Source organism: Neolamprologus multifasciatus, chromosome 4 (assembly GCF_963576455.1).
Source record: "Neolamprologus multifasciatus chromosome 4, fNeoMul1.2, whole genome shotgun sequence".
In the NCBI taxonomy this organism is placed as follows: domain Eukaryota; kingdom Metazoa; phylum Chordata; class Actinopteri; order Cichliformes; family Cichlidae; genus Neolamprologus; species Neolamprologus multifasciatus.
This window is the reverse complement of record NC_140442.1, coordinates 3,798,040-3,812,156: the sequence shown is the minus strand read 5'-3', so window position 1 is coordinate 3,812,156 and position 14,117 is coordinate 3,798,040. Positions and strand designations below refer to the sequence as shown.

The 14,117-nt window shown below is 42.7% G+C and overlaps 2 protein-coding genes across 3 annotated transcripts in view; one reads left to right on the top strand and one right to left on the bottom strand.

Annotated features, from left to right (window-relative positions):
- The window catches only part of rcvrna (recoverin a), a 98,926-nt gene extending 93,970 nt beyond the window's left edge, over positions 1-4,956 (top strand). Inside the window, exon 4 of the transcript XR_014873892.1 lies at positions 4,839-4,956. The gene's annotated coding sequence lies outside the window, so the exon portion shown is untranslated. The remainder of the gene's footprint in view (positions 1-4,838) is intronic.
- Positions 1-14,117, bottom strand: part of LOC146519494 (myosin heavy chain, fast skeletal muscle-like) — a 62,240-nt gene that overhangs the window by 3,220 nt on the left and 44,903 nt on the right. For both annotated transcript variants that reach the window (XM_085158171.1, XM_085158172.1), the window contains 22 exons: positions 13,746-14,055; positions 13,569-13,660; positions 12,966-13,053; positions 12,759-12,876; positions 12,545-12,668; positions 11,375-11,511; positions 11,040-11,295; positions 10,714-10,956; positions 8,882-9,058; positions 8,660-8,805; positions 8,494-8,584; positions 8,007-8,396; positions 6,292-6,418; positions 6,093-6,211; positions 5,812-6,008; positions 3,118-3,301; positions 2,872-3,037; positions 2,657-2,781; positions 2,268-2,576; positions 579-782; positions 372-497; positions 113-283 (listed from right to left, as the gene is read on the bottom strand). In XM_085158171.1, coding sequence (XP_085014297.1) covers positions 113-283; positions 372-497; positions 579-782; positions 2,268-2,576; positions 2,657-2,781; positions 2,872-3,037; positions 3,118-3,301; positions 5,812-6,008; positions 6,093-6,211; positions 6,292-6,418; positions 8,007-8,396; positions 8,494-8,584; positions 8,660-8,805; positions 8,882-9,058; positions 10,714-10,956; positions 11,040-11,295; positions 11,375-11,511; positions 12,545-12,668; positions 12,759-12,876; positions 12,966-13,053; positions 13,569-13,660; positions 13,746-14,055 — 3,900 coding nt within the window. The remainder of the gene's footprint in view (positions 1-112; positions 284-371; positions 498-578; positions 783-2,267; positions 2,577-2,656; positions 2,782-2,871; positions 3,038-3,117; positions 3,302-5,811; positions 6,009-6,092; positions 6,212-6,291; positions 6,419-8,006; positions 8,397-8,493; positions 8,585-8,659; positions 8,806-8,881; positions 9,059-10,713; positions 10,957-11,039; positions 11,296-11,374; positions 11,512-12,544; positions 12,669-12,758; positions 12,877-12,965; positions 13,054-13,568; positions 13,661-13,745; positions 14,056-14,117) is intronic.

Genomic DNA, 14,117 nt, shown 5'->3' with positions numbered 1-14,117 from the left:
ACATTTAGTAGCTTGCATATTTTATGCAGATTCTTATAAATTAACTTCTAATTAATTGTAAGAATAAAGCATATTAATGGAATTTTGTTCCCACTGTTATAGCCATACACACCCTGGCCTCCAATTTCTGAAGCTGCTTCTTTCCACCCTTCATGGCCAAGTTTTCGGCCTCATCCAATCGGTGCTGAAGGTCTTTCACCGTCACCTCCAGGTTCTTCTTCATCCTCTCCAGGTGAGCGCTGGTGTCCTGCTCTTTTTTCAGCTCTTCCGCCATCATGGCAGCCTAGAGACACCGAACCATGAGCACATCGCATCTTTATTATAATCAAACGTGTGATAACTCAAATCAAAGCCCCGTAAGAGTGTCATACATCAGTAATGGCTTTCTTAGCCTTCTCCTCGGCATTCCTGGCCTCTTGAACGGCTTCTTCTATTTCACAGTGAAGCTGAGTTACATCCGCCTCAAGCTTCTTCTTGGTGTTTAGAAGGCTTGTGTTCTGGAAAAGATCATTAAAAAAAGACTGTGACCTGTAAATCCTGCAGGTCAGAATGGGTTGTTGAACAGGTGAGCAGCCTACCTGAGAATGCAGAAGTCCCGCACGCTCGCTGGCATCGATCAGTTCCTGTTCAGCCACTTTTCGACTGCGCTCCGTCTGCTCCACAGCAGCTCGAAGCTCTTCGATCTCGGCCTGCATCAAGGTTGTTCTGCGCTCCATCATGGCTACTTGTTCCTTCATATCCTCCTGTCCTCTCACAGATTCATCCAGGTGGATTTGGGCATCCTGCAAATGCATTCAGGTGAGAGATCTCAATTTACTGGAACAACTTCATCAGCTTGGTTATAACTTAAGCTAATTTAGCTTCCTATTCATATGAGGCAGGATCATATGTGAACTAAACTGATATTCAGGCCAACATTTAGTGGCAGCAGTCTTCCAGCTGGGTGTCTTTAAATCAAAAAAACGATAACCAAAGGAGCTCGAGTGAAACAGTAGGAAACAAACAAGACGGAGAGACATTTCATGTTAACATTTGTATTTCATGTTAATCCGAGAAAGAATTGTTTTGGGCTTTTGTCACTTTTATTAGGTTTTGTTTGTATTAAAAGGTGACAGAGAGAGAGAGAGGGCCTCGAATCGAATCTGGGTTTCTTCTTTTGGCCTGATTTACTGTTGAGCTAAAATTGTGCCCTGGTCTAATTTTTGGCTCTTCAAGCTTCAGCCACACAGGCCTAGAGACCCGTCGGCAACCTTCTGGAAACTTCCGGTTGCTAGGGAGAAATGTTCATTCTCAGACTGGTGAGCGGCTGCTTGAGGTGAAACTGGTTGCTAAGAGGATGCTGCAGCAAAAATGTCCTTCTGATAGCTGCTGCCTGTAGTTTGCATGGAACTTAGGCTACGTTCACACTGCAGGCGAAAGCGCATCAAATCCAATTTTTCCGACTCTATGCGACCCATATCCGATCATGGTGTGACAGTGTGAACGGCACAAATCCGATATTTTCAAATCCGATCTGGGTCACTTTCGTATGTGGTGCTGAATCCGATACATATCTGATGTTTCAGAAAGCGACTGTTTGATGGTCATGTCGCATTAAATCCGTCTTTTACGTCACTGACACAAGACAGACGCCAATTATCAGCGCCGGAGAAGACATCGCGAACGCTTCCTGGCCATCCAGTGAAACTGTTGTGAAGACAACGTTGGCAAAACGTGAACATTTTATTTGTACTGTATAATCTGCAGATTCTGACAGAAATCTGCAACTATCCTTTGAAGCACCGCTCCTCTAAAACAGCAATAAGGATCATTATTAGGTTATTTACATTATTATGTAAATAACAAAATAACTTAAAGCAAAAATTGGGAAACGTGAAGTCCGAAGTCTTTATATTAAGACCATCAGTCAAACAATACTGTTGCTCTGGGTCTAAACAGAGCGCGTTGTGTGTGACGTCTTCTTTTGCGCATGTGGGCCGCTTTGAGCGTTCACACTAGAGCGCGTTTGCTGTCGCATTTTATTTGTAGTGTGAACGAGCAGACAAAAAAATCGGATTTGATCAAAAAATCAGAATTGAGCATCAAGACCTGCAGAGTGAACGTAGCCTTATATACAAAGACTCTTGTTACTCCACTCTTATCTTCCAAACCTGTCTCTATTTTGCTTATGCAAACACGCTTTCAGTATTTCAGCCAGTTCTTAAAGTTTTGCATGAAAAAAAAAACCCTTTTGTGAATGTTATAAAAGCATTAATGTGTGGTTGCACCTTGAGTTGCCCCTGAATGTTCCTCAGGTGTTTCTGAGCCTCGGCCGCCTGCCTGTTAGCGTGGTTCAGCTGGATCTCCATCTCGTTCAGGTCTCCCTCCATCTTCTTCTTCACCCTCAGAGCGTCGTTCCTGCTGCGGACCTCGGCGTCCAGAGTGGCCTGCATGGACTCCAACACTCTCTGATGGTTCCTCTTCATCTGGTCGATCTCCTCGTCTTTCTCCGCTGATTTCCGGTCGACTTCAGCCTTCATCTGGTTCAGCTCCATCTGTGCATGCAGGATCTTCGACTCCTCCTGCTCCAGGGAAGCCTTAAAAACATTTCGGTTGCGTTTCACACTATAATGGTAAGAATGCAGTATTTTTCTCATTTACTCCTTTTGAGTTATACCTCAGCTTCTTCCAGCGCAGCCTGCATGTCATATTTCTCCGTTTCCACCTGCTTCTTGAATTTGTCGAGCTCGTGAATCGTCTTTCCGCTCTCCCCAAGTTGTTCTGTTAAGTCTGAGATCTCCTCTGTGTGTTGGAAAATCAGAATTGCAAGAAATTTTCAAAAAAACGTTTTTAAAGTTGTTGATCCGCACAAAACATTCTGATCTGACTCACGCTGCAGGTTTTTATTCTCCCTCTTCACCGTCTCCAGATGATCCAACGCTTCCTCGTATGAGTTCTTCAGTTTGAAGAGCTCGGTGCTCAGAGATCGACTCTCCTTCTGAGTTCCCTCGAGCTCAGCCTGAGACTCCTCGTACTTCTGCTTCCACTCAGCCAGAATCTGAGCTCAGGGAGACATTCGCTGGTCAGAATTAATGCTGTAATATGTGTGTGATAGTTAATATAATAAATACATAATACCTTGTCAAAGTTTCTCTGCTTCTTGTCTAGTGTAGCAGCTAAGCTGTTGGATCGTTCCACATCCACCATCAGGTCCTCCATTTCATTCTGAAGCCGCTGTTTCGTTTTCTCCAGAGAGGCGCACTTTGAGTTCACCGCCTCGATTTGTTCTTCAGCCTCTTGCAGACGCTGGGCGAGCTTTTTCCTGTCAGAAGTAAAACCACTTGTTTCAAATCAAAAAGTCTTCGTTTTTGTTGTGTTGGTGTTTTAGGACACATTGTTTCAGCCTTTATTTAACAAGGAAGCAAACTACTGGAGATGATGAATGTCATCTGTGAGAGGGCCCTAGATATCACAAGGTTAGGCAGCATTAACTAAGAAACCAAAGCTCCCAGAGAAACAGAGGACCCTCCTATTTGAAGATAAAGATGGGGAGAGGCCATCCAGCCATGAGCACGGGATAATTCTTCCTCAGCACTTTTAACACCTCCATACTTTTGTCTCATGTGGACTAGACTCACTAACTTTACTGCAACCAATCAAATATTAGCAGCTGCTCCAAAATGCTGCAGCCCAGACTTTACCTTAAAGCTCCAGTTTTAGTCTCACTCACTTCTCACCTTTGTATTAAAATAGGTTTTCTTCTTTTAACTATTTTTTAATCTTCCTAACTGTCACGTCCGGTGTGGCAGACGTGTGGAGTTTGTAGAAAGGACCCAAAAGGCGGCAGCTCTGGTGCAGGTGAGTATTTATTTACAGGAGTGGGTACAAACAGCAATGGTGGGTGAACATGAAACCGGGAAATCTAAACTGGGCAGAGCTAAGAAACAAACCTGAACGAAGATGCAGGGAGACCGAGGGGAAACAACACAGACGAACCAGCAGCGAGGACGAGGTAACACACACTATGGCTGTATCCCAATTCAGGGTCTGCAGCCTTAAAGGCCGCATTTTAAGGCCGATTACGTCACCGCGATGCGACGAAGGCTGTCCCAATTCGAAGGCTGCTCGAAATGCGGCCCTCAAATGCGTCCTTAATAATTTTCTCCTTCATTTCTGTCAAACAAAGCTGTATGAAACGTTTCCAGCTGTTAGTATCATGGTTGCTAGGCAACCTGCGCAGCGCAACAGAGGCTAGACCGTCCCATTTCACAAGCCTCGCACTTCCGGCCTTAGCGGTCTTTAAGTATGCGGCCCTCGAGGATCGTTGAGACTGCGTACTTTAAGGCTGCAGACCCTGAATTGGGATACAGCCTATAAATACACACGCCAGGAATCAGGGGATGGGAAACAGGAGGGGAACACACCTGGAATACATGACAACTGACGAGGCAGGGGAAACATAAACAGAACACGCTGGCATAAGACAGAGCCCTTCAAAGTAAAACAGGAAACACATACGCGTAAAACAGAACACGCTGGCATAAGACAGAGCCCTTCAAAGTAAAACAGGAAACACATACGCGTAATGACACAGACTCGGAGACGCGGACTAAACACAGAGACCTACTACACTAAGGGGATGCACAAGCAGGGAAGACACCAACCAGAGGGAACACCACTAAACCCTAGAAAATACAAAACCATCAAAAGTAAAAGCACATAACCAAAAACACTGGGTCACCAAGCCAGGACCGTGACACTAATCCTTTACCTCAAGTGAAGGAGCGAAGTCAAATATTAATCCTAGCCTCATATTTCTACAGGAATTGGCCCATCGGCTTGGTGAGGATAGTGGAAAGTTTTATGGCATAGGTGTCAAACTCTGGCCCGCGGGCCAAATTTGGCCCGCAGCCTAATTACATTTGGCCCGCAAAGCCATACCAAATTACTATTAGAGCTGGCCTACTAGTATTATACAGTGCATGTACTGCTAATACTACAATTCCCAGAATGCTCCCTCTCCTCTGTTGACCATAGTCATAGCAACCATGCAAATACTGCCATGCTACCTATCCCAAAATGGCAAAAAGAAAGGCAGAAAACAGGAGCTTTCTGGACAGGTGGGAGAATATGATGACAATTTGATAAATGATAAAATGATAAAATTTAATTCATAAAGCTGCAAATACATTTTTTTATTTAATAAATGAATTCCACTGATGTGTTATTTAATTGGATTTTCGATTTTGCATGTGTGCAATATTAAGTTATATATACATTTATATAAGTTATATTTAATTGTTTAGTATTAAGCTTTGCTTGTTCCATACTTAGTTTTTCAGCAAAACTTGTTTGAGTCCATAAGAAAAGATTTATTCTTATATTTGGAGGAAGATTTTCTTTCAATGAATATTAATGTTAGCCCACGACTTTGATCCAGTTTTGAATTTTGGCCCACTGTGTATTTGAGTTTGACACCCCTGTTTTATGGGGTCATGTATGATTTTTTAACATTTTGATTTTATTGTAATTTTCCATTTCTAATTGTAATATTTTACAGTGAAACACATCTAACAGGTCTTTCAGCCTTTTCCCTGAAAAATGATTGAAAACCTGTAGAAAAAACTGTAGATGCACTAAATCAAAGCAGTTTTTTCCTTTCTTGTTAATGATGATGTGGAAAATTAAGTGTTGTGCTTTGTTGGAAGCAAAAATAAATTATGAGTAGTAATGTGCAATTACTTGTTTACTCATTATTATATCAAAGTGCTTAAAACTGAGCGATATTTAGCCAAAGCCTGACGCACTGATCCGTTCTCGTTGTTTAATTACTTTGCCTCCTCGAGCTCTTCGGTGCGTTGGATGGCATCAGTCTCATATTTGTTCCTCCAGACGGCCACCTCCGAGTTCGCCTTAGACAAACAGCGCTGCAGCTCGGCTTTGGCCTCCTGCTCCTCCTCGTACTGCTCGCGAAGGAGGTCGCAGTCGTGACGAGCTGACTGCAGACTGTGAGCCAGGGCGTTTTTTGCCTGCAGAGGAGCACATCAATATGAAACGCCGTGCGTGAAAAGAGTAAAGTAAACCAGCTGTTTGCAGGTGTGGGCGCTGATTACCTTCGTTTCCTCCTCTATCAGTCGTTTCAACTCATCGATCTGTGTTGTGAATCCCTGTTTGCCTCTCGTCAGTTGGGAGACGAGACTTTCTCTCTCTTCCATTTGTCGGGATAATTCGGCTACAGCAGCCAAAGGAGAGAAGAACACTTTTTAATTAAGGCTCTGTCGTTTTATCGACTCCGATAAAAGGAGGAATTACCGTTCTCGGTCTGAAAGCGGGCTCTCTGATTGCTAAGGTCAGAGATTTGCCGCATGTTTTCATCGTTTTTAGTTTTCAGCTCCATGAGTTGATCTTCAAGTGAGCGACACATCTTCTCCAGGTTGACCTGTGAGAATATAAATGAACACAAATGAGATATTCAAGCTGTTAAAACTGTTCCTCTTGTCACACTAGAACTAATTAATAGTGATGTGCGGATCGATCCTGAAATATCAATTCCTCCGATACCAATCATTTATGTTCTAGAATCGATTCTCACATTAAAATATCGATATTTTAGTAATTTAGGGTAAATTTGTAGTTTATTATTAACGGAGGGGTGATAAATAAATTTTACAGTGTTTATAAACACTGTAAAACGGTGACATTTAAAGTATTTTATCCGATAAATATATTTATCGGATAAAATACTTTAAATGTCACCGTTATTATTGGCCGGTCTGGAAACAGCAGGGGTGTCCAAATTCAGAGGCTGCTGTGTGAAAACCCCGGAGGAACCCTCCCGAGGGATTAATAAAGTTACATTTAATTTAATCTAATCTAATAACTTTAATCTCAGCCAAACCGATTTACTCACGAACAAATAAAACACTGAAAAAGCCAAACAATAACATTTTTAAGTTATCAAAGTGACTTATATATCATGTTTAACCCGAGTAGCGAAAGACCGCGGGGGTTTGAAGACGACGTGTCGGTCGGCTCAGATATTTGAAGTTTACACAGCTACATTCTCACCTGAAAATATGTTAAAAGTTTTTTTGCGACCCAGAAAGAGAAATAAGAGTAATATTAAAACTAAGTCGCTGCCGCCATTGTTGGAAACTGGAATTGGCTGGGCCGCGCTGTGAATTCTGCGACATGGTTTTTCAATTTTGTTGTCCCGGGTGGAAAATCGGGAGAAATTCAGGAGAATGGTGGCTCCGGGAGATTTTCGGGAGGGGCACTGAAATTAGGGATTCTCCCAGAAAAATTGGGAGGGTTGGCATGTATGGTAACATATGGCAACATCACTAACCTTGTCAAACCTCAGAGTAAATCATATCACAGAATATGAGGAGTGTATGTTGAGGCGAACTGAAGAGGAGGAGAGGGACAGGTGCTGTTAGGGCGAGACAGATGTCTCTCACGGAGTCCTTTAGTGCTGCAGGCAGGCAAGGTGTTCAAATAGCCACAACTTCAGGTTTTTTATTTCTATATGATGAATTCTGCATTATTAAGTGATAAGAACAAGTAATCTGATGTCCTGTAATCATTATGATGCTATAATTTGAGATACAATAAATAAAATACGTTTTTGTACAAAGTATCGGTATCGGATCAGTATCGTCGATACCACCCTGGATGTTACTTGGTATCGGATCGGAAAGGAAATCAGTGGTATCGCACATCACTACTAATTAAGATGGACTTATAGTGTGCTTTATTATTTTCTTCATATATATTCTTAAAAGCACAGTTTTAACTCAAGGTCAGGCTTCAGGGTGTTAAATGTTCTGTTTCAGGGAGGTTTTTTATACTTTTCTTCTCTATATGATGTTGACAAGACTGAATACCTAACGTGATATTCTCAGAAGCTCCACCCGCCTGCCAGGATTGAAGCATAAGAATAAGACGAATAAGCAAAATATCCTCAAAACTGGCTGAACGACTTGAGCAAAGCCTAAGGATGAAAAAGTGGAGTTCAGCAACATCACCTTTGCTTTTGCAACAGTTTCCATATTGCTGGCCAGATCATCAATCTCCATCTTCAGTTCACTCTTCTCCTTCTCCAGCTTCTGCTTGATTCGTTGGAGGTTGTCGATCTGCTCGCCCAGCTCGGCCATGCTGTCCGCCTGCTTCTTGCGTAAAGCCGCCGTCGTGGCCTCGTGGTGCAGCGTGGACTCCTCCAGGTCGCGCCGCAGTTTGAGGAACTCAGCCTCGTGCTTCTTGTTCATCTCGATCTGGGCGGCGGTGGCTCCTCCGGCCTCCTCCAGCCTCTCGCTGATCTCATCGAGCTCCCTGGCGAGGTCAGACCTCTGCTTCTCGATCTTGGCTCGGACCGCCCGCTCGGCCTCAACTTCTTCCTCCAATTCTTCAATGCGAGCCTGAAAGCAGAAAAACACAACGCACGGTATCACCGAGACTTAAACAGGTCATTTCTAACAGTGTTATTAATTTATGGTCTAACTCTGAACTTCATACATGCAGCTCCTTGATTTTCTTCTGGAGCTGGTTGTTTATAGCTTGCTCGTCCGAAATTTTGCTGAGCAGCTGGCTGTTTTCAAATTCCTTTCTGTGAAGATAAGAAGATATGAAGTATTTAATCAGTTCATTCCCACTTGAACACAAAACCACTGCAAAAGCTTACTTCTTAATTTTCTCCTCAGCTTGTTGTTTGTCGTTTTCCAGGTCCATGAGGGATTCCTGCGTCAGCTTCAGATCCCCCTCGAGCTTCCGTTTAGCTCTTTCCAGGTCCATGCGGATCTTCTTTTCTTGCTCCAGTGAACCTTCAAGCTTTACAAGCAAATTGCACAAAATTAATTGAGATATTTAGCGACACCAGGGTCTGAAAGTAGTCACACCAGCTCACGTCATCCACTTGCTGCTCCAGCTTAGACTTGGCTTTGGTCAGACTGTTGACTTTGTCCTCCTCTGCTTGAAGGTCATCCAGTGTTTGCTGATGAGCCTCTTGGAGAGCTTTCTTCTCCTTGCTGAGTTTGGTCATGTTTTCATCCTGACCAGCCAGCTCCTCCATCAGGTTTTTAACCTGCAATAGGTCATAGGTCACCGCTATGAACATCAGAGTACAAACAGAAAATAATCCTAGAGCACACAATGAGTGAGTCCTCCTAGACTGAAACAGTAGATGGGTTTTCGTCACATGACTTTGTTAATGTAGCACTAATAGAGGGTGAAGGAGACCAAGAGTTTTAGACCAAGAAGGCATTAACTTCTTGGTCTAAAACACTGCATTCTTTTAAATGGCCACCAGGGGGCGATATCTGTGAAACTACACTTCAGCTCTGTACTTTTTTATTTTTTTTGCCTGTCCCGTTTGGTTCTTTTTCCATCAGAATTATTGTCTAAAGGCGAAGAAAGATGCCCAACGGATTTACTTTTGACCATCCCAGCCTTGCCGTAATGGTCTATTTGATTCACCTTTTATTGTTTATTTTATTTTATTTTTTTTATTTTCACTTGCTAGATACGGGACAGACTTGAATGAGGAAAAGAAAAGGGAGAAAGGAAGAGGGGGGGGAAACAGCGGAGAAGAGGGACGGGGATAAAGGGCAAAAAATCAAAAAACAACTAAATAAGCAGACAAAAAAAAAATACATATATCGATCACCTGGATCACCTGTTGAGAAAGAAAAGAGAAAACAAGCAGAAGAAAACGAGAGTAATAGAATAAACAACATCACAATGATATATGGGAATATGACAGTAAATACTAAATATTAAACATTATTGTGCAGCACGTAAGATCGACAGCACAGTGTGCTTTGAGGTAGGAGCCAAAAAGGGTGTAGTTTGTGTGTGTGATCACCCGTGTGTACACCTGTGAGCATGGACGCGCTTGTTTTTAAAAGGTTCCTTCATGTAATGATCTGCTAGAGGGTGTGGGGGGGCCATAGCCCCGTCCTCCAGGGCATGAAGCAGGTATGGAGGAGATCAAGACTCCAGACATCCAGAGGCCCCCAGAACACAAGAGACCAAGGAAGACCAACAGAGGGGCAGCCGTGCCACTGTCCCAGAAAGAGCTGAGGAGCTCTGTACTTTCCTGATGACTTCCTGTGTTCAGTCTGCACTTTGAGTTATATTGAATAAAAGTCAAATATATAAAATTTGGGTCATTGTATGCAAACTTTTTAAAACCAATTTTATCAGAACATGTTTTTTTCTTATTGTTGCAGCGGTCCTTTATGTCTCACTAAACTAAAGTTATGTCTCTGTTCCCATTTTGCCGTTTTGGACTGAATCCGGGCTTCAGATTAGATCTAAGATGTTCACGAGGTTGTGAGACTTGCTGGTAGAAGATCTTGGGACCTAAAAAGCAGCTGTAGACATGCAAACATTATCATTTAGCTCTTAGCAATCATGGTGTGCATGATCAAATCAAATGCATAGAGCTGCAACAAGGCAGCCCCTTGTTGTTTTTGGTAATCTTGATCTATATAAAAGCAGAAAAGGCAAGGTAAAAAGCATTTTACTGATACCACTCATGTATTTGTACAGATTGTGCAAAATAAATCCACCAACTTGACGGTGTTTCTACATGAACTGCCATTAAGTTTGATCAGGTTTTCATATTTCACGTGAAAGTGTTCGACATCAAAAATGACAACGCTTCATGTAGAACAATTCACAGAAGATTTTTCCTCCCTAACACCAAAACTAAAACGTCCATTAAAAATCACAAACCTTGTTTTCGGTAGCATGTTTCTCCTTCTCAACTTTAGCCAGCGTGAGCTCCAGGTCATCGATGTCTTTTTTAAGCTCAGAAGATTCGTCTTCGAGCTTCCGCTTCTTGGCGGTCAACTCCGCGTTCATCTCCTCTTCGTCCTCCAGCCTCTCCGACACCTCTTTGAGTTTGGCCTCCAGCTGAATTTTGCTTTTGATCAAACCTTCGCATCTCTCCTCTGCATCACAAAGATTTTCAGAGTCCTGAGAAAATGAAACGATATACCAGCATTAATAACGAGTGCGCGAACTCTGATTTGACTGGCTGGATGTTATTTGACACTTACAGCTTGTACTTGCAGGAGGAGGTTATTTTTCTCCTGCAACAGAGAAACCATTTTCTCTTCGAGCTCCTTTCTCTTGGCCTCTGACTTTGCCAGATCGTCTTTACACTTGACAAAGTCTTCTTTCATTGTTGCCATCTCCTTTTCAGTTGCTGCGCTTTTCAGAAGTGGCTTTATTTTAAAGAACAGCTTCATCCATGGCCAGTGTTTGACATTCATGAACGAGCGCAGGTTATACTGGAGAATCCAGACGCAGTCTCTGGAAAAACATACAGTTTTTATTCCCTGCAGTGGTTGTTTTTTAGGATTACTGAGGAGTATTTGTAATGATGGGCCACCTTCGTGCGATTAAATTGGAGAATTCTTTTCTCATCAGATAGCCACGACACAGAGCTTGAGTCTGGGTCACGAGAGAGGCCAGCTTTTCATCTCGCAGCTCCTCAAGAGTGCCGAGTAAGCCAGCTTTAAAGAATACCTGCAAACAATATGGCGTATGAACAGTGTTGGGAAGGTTACTTTTAAAATGTATTCCATTACAGATTACAGAATACATGCCCCAAAATGTATTCTGTAACGTATTCCGTTACGTTACTCAATGAGAGTAACGTATTCTGAATACTTTGGATTACTTAATATATTATCATGCTGTTTACAACTACATGAATGTACTATTGCTGTGATTTATTACTGTTACTGAAGGTCCGCGGCTCCGAACCGTAGTAAAGGGACCTCTGGCTAATACGGTGGGTTCTGTGTCGGGCTCGTAGCTGAAAACTAGCTTTACTTTGTTGTCTGGGTCAACTTTGCTAGCAGAGACAGAGAGAGGCTTTGAAAGGCTGCTCCAACAGAGCTTATTGTTTTTGGAGGAAAACACGAACACGGTGTACTGTCGAGTCTTAATAGCTTACTTACAACTGGGCTCGTCAGGCTCTCTTCTTGGCTGCAGTGGTTATTATTATATTTACATGCTTCCAGCTCCCGTTTCTGCTCGATGACAGCTCGTACTTTTCCTTTTTCTCCCTCCCTCGCTCACAGACACATAACGTGTATGGCAGTCCATTCTCCCTGCAGCACGGACTACACTGCCCATGATGCTACATTCTTTAGAGCTATACCTGTAGCATTCTGCCTGTTAGCTTAGCACAACAACAACAAAAAGCGCTCTCTCACCCAGGAAACACAGAGAGAGGCACCCTGTAACCATGGCAACCGTAACGCTGCCGCCTGGAACAACAGAACGTAGCTGTCAAACAAAACCCAAACAGTCCTGACCCGCCACAATATGAAACAGGGAAGTACCGCCGTGTAATCCATTTATTTCAACAAAGTAACTGTATTCTAAATACCACCTTTTTAAACGGTAACTGTAACGGAATACAGTTACTCATATTTTGTATTTTAAATACCTAACGGCGGTACATGTATTCCGTTACTCCCCAACACTGCTTATGAACAGATCAGTTTGTACCTAAAAGCTTTTAGAACTTCACAGCACTCTGGACAAACACCTTTGTGGTACCAAACCGGTACTGTGTGTGGTCAATGTCAATCGAACCAAGAAGCTTCTCAGAAGCCTTCTTTCCATCGATGAACTGTCCCTCTGGGATGGCACTGGCATTCAGGATTCTGTATCTGTTGTGGATAAATGGGAGCAATCATAAACGCTAAGGATTTAGTTAAATGCTCATTATTAGCTGTTTTTGAATTGTAATCAGTGCCAACCGCTGCTTAAAATCAGCATAAAGGATCCTGCTGGGGAATCCTTTCCTGCAGATCCTGATGCCCTCCAGCACACCGTTACAGCGCAGCTGGTGAATGACCAAGTGGTTGTCCATGATACCTGCAGTGAAGTTGACACGACAGATTATAATAATCAGGTAATAATTTGTATTCTTTTTGTCTTAAATAAGTGTTTTCTTTCATGTGTACCTGGTTTTTTAATCTCATTTGGAATCAAGCATCTGACAAAGTGAGGATGTGTGCTCCTCAAGTTGGTCATTAGCTTTCCGAGATTTTCCTGCAGAAGAACAATTAGCAGATCTCTGAGGTTATCACACATTTAGAATATCAGTTCAGTTCAGCATTCACACCGGGCACACATAACTTGGAAAATTAGACTATCAAAAGGAATCGCGGACTTGTCCTCTTGGGAAATGAGGTCAAATTTAAATGTCCTTGACATCCAAAAAGAGACTCTATGAAACTTGTCAAAAAGCCAACATTTGTCAAGTGGAGTGATGTCAGCAACCTGACCTGAACATAAATCTTTTTGAGCAGATTTGATCAATGAGCAGTTTTTATTTTTTGGTTTTACTGAAAACAAAAGTTAGGGATATCCCATCCATTAGACCAACAACTTCAAAAACAACAACCGAAGTAAACACGAGGAGGCTTTGCCACGATTATGGACACAAATTTCTCTAAGACCAACCCAACAAGTCATTAGTATTCAAGTTGTGTTGCTTACTGGAGGATCACCACCCCTAAAAATCAAAACAGTGAAAGTTAACTTTCCACAGATCACTTCTGTACCCTGAAAACAGCAGACACTGTCTGAAATGAGCCTCCCTTCTTCTTTCCTCCCTTCTTTCCACCTTTGCCTCCTCCAGCATCACCACCTGATTCTGCGAAGAAGGAACAGAAATATTAGTTTGCATGTCTGAGGTTTGGAGTTCCCACTGATTTTCAGATTCAGCAGATATAATGCACCTGCTTCTGCACTGGAAAAAGAGGCATACAAGTACGACAACAGTTTCATTGATGACTTCTGGTACAGCTGCACCACCGACTCGTTCAGTGGGTCTTTGTTCTTCTCCAACCAGCCGCCAATGTTGTAATCCACGGAGCCGGCATAGTGCACCAAGGAAAAGTGCGCCTCAGGTTTGCCTTTGACAACCTTTGGTTTCTGGAAAGCACTTGTTTTGCCAAGATGCTGGTCATAGAGTTTGTTCTTAAAAGAAGCATCTGAGGCCTTGGGGAACATGCACTCCTCTTCAAGGATAGAGAAGATGCCCATTGGCTGTTGAATACATAATGGAAACACATGAGATACGGTGTCCAAAATGAGATCTGATGCATTTA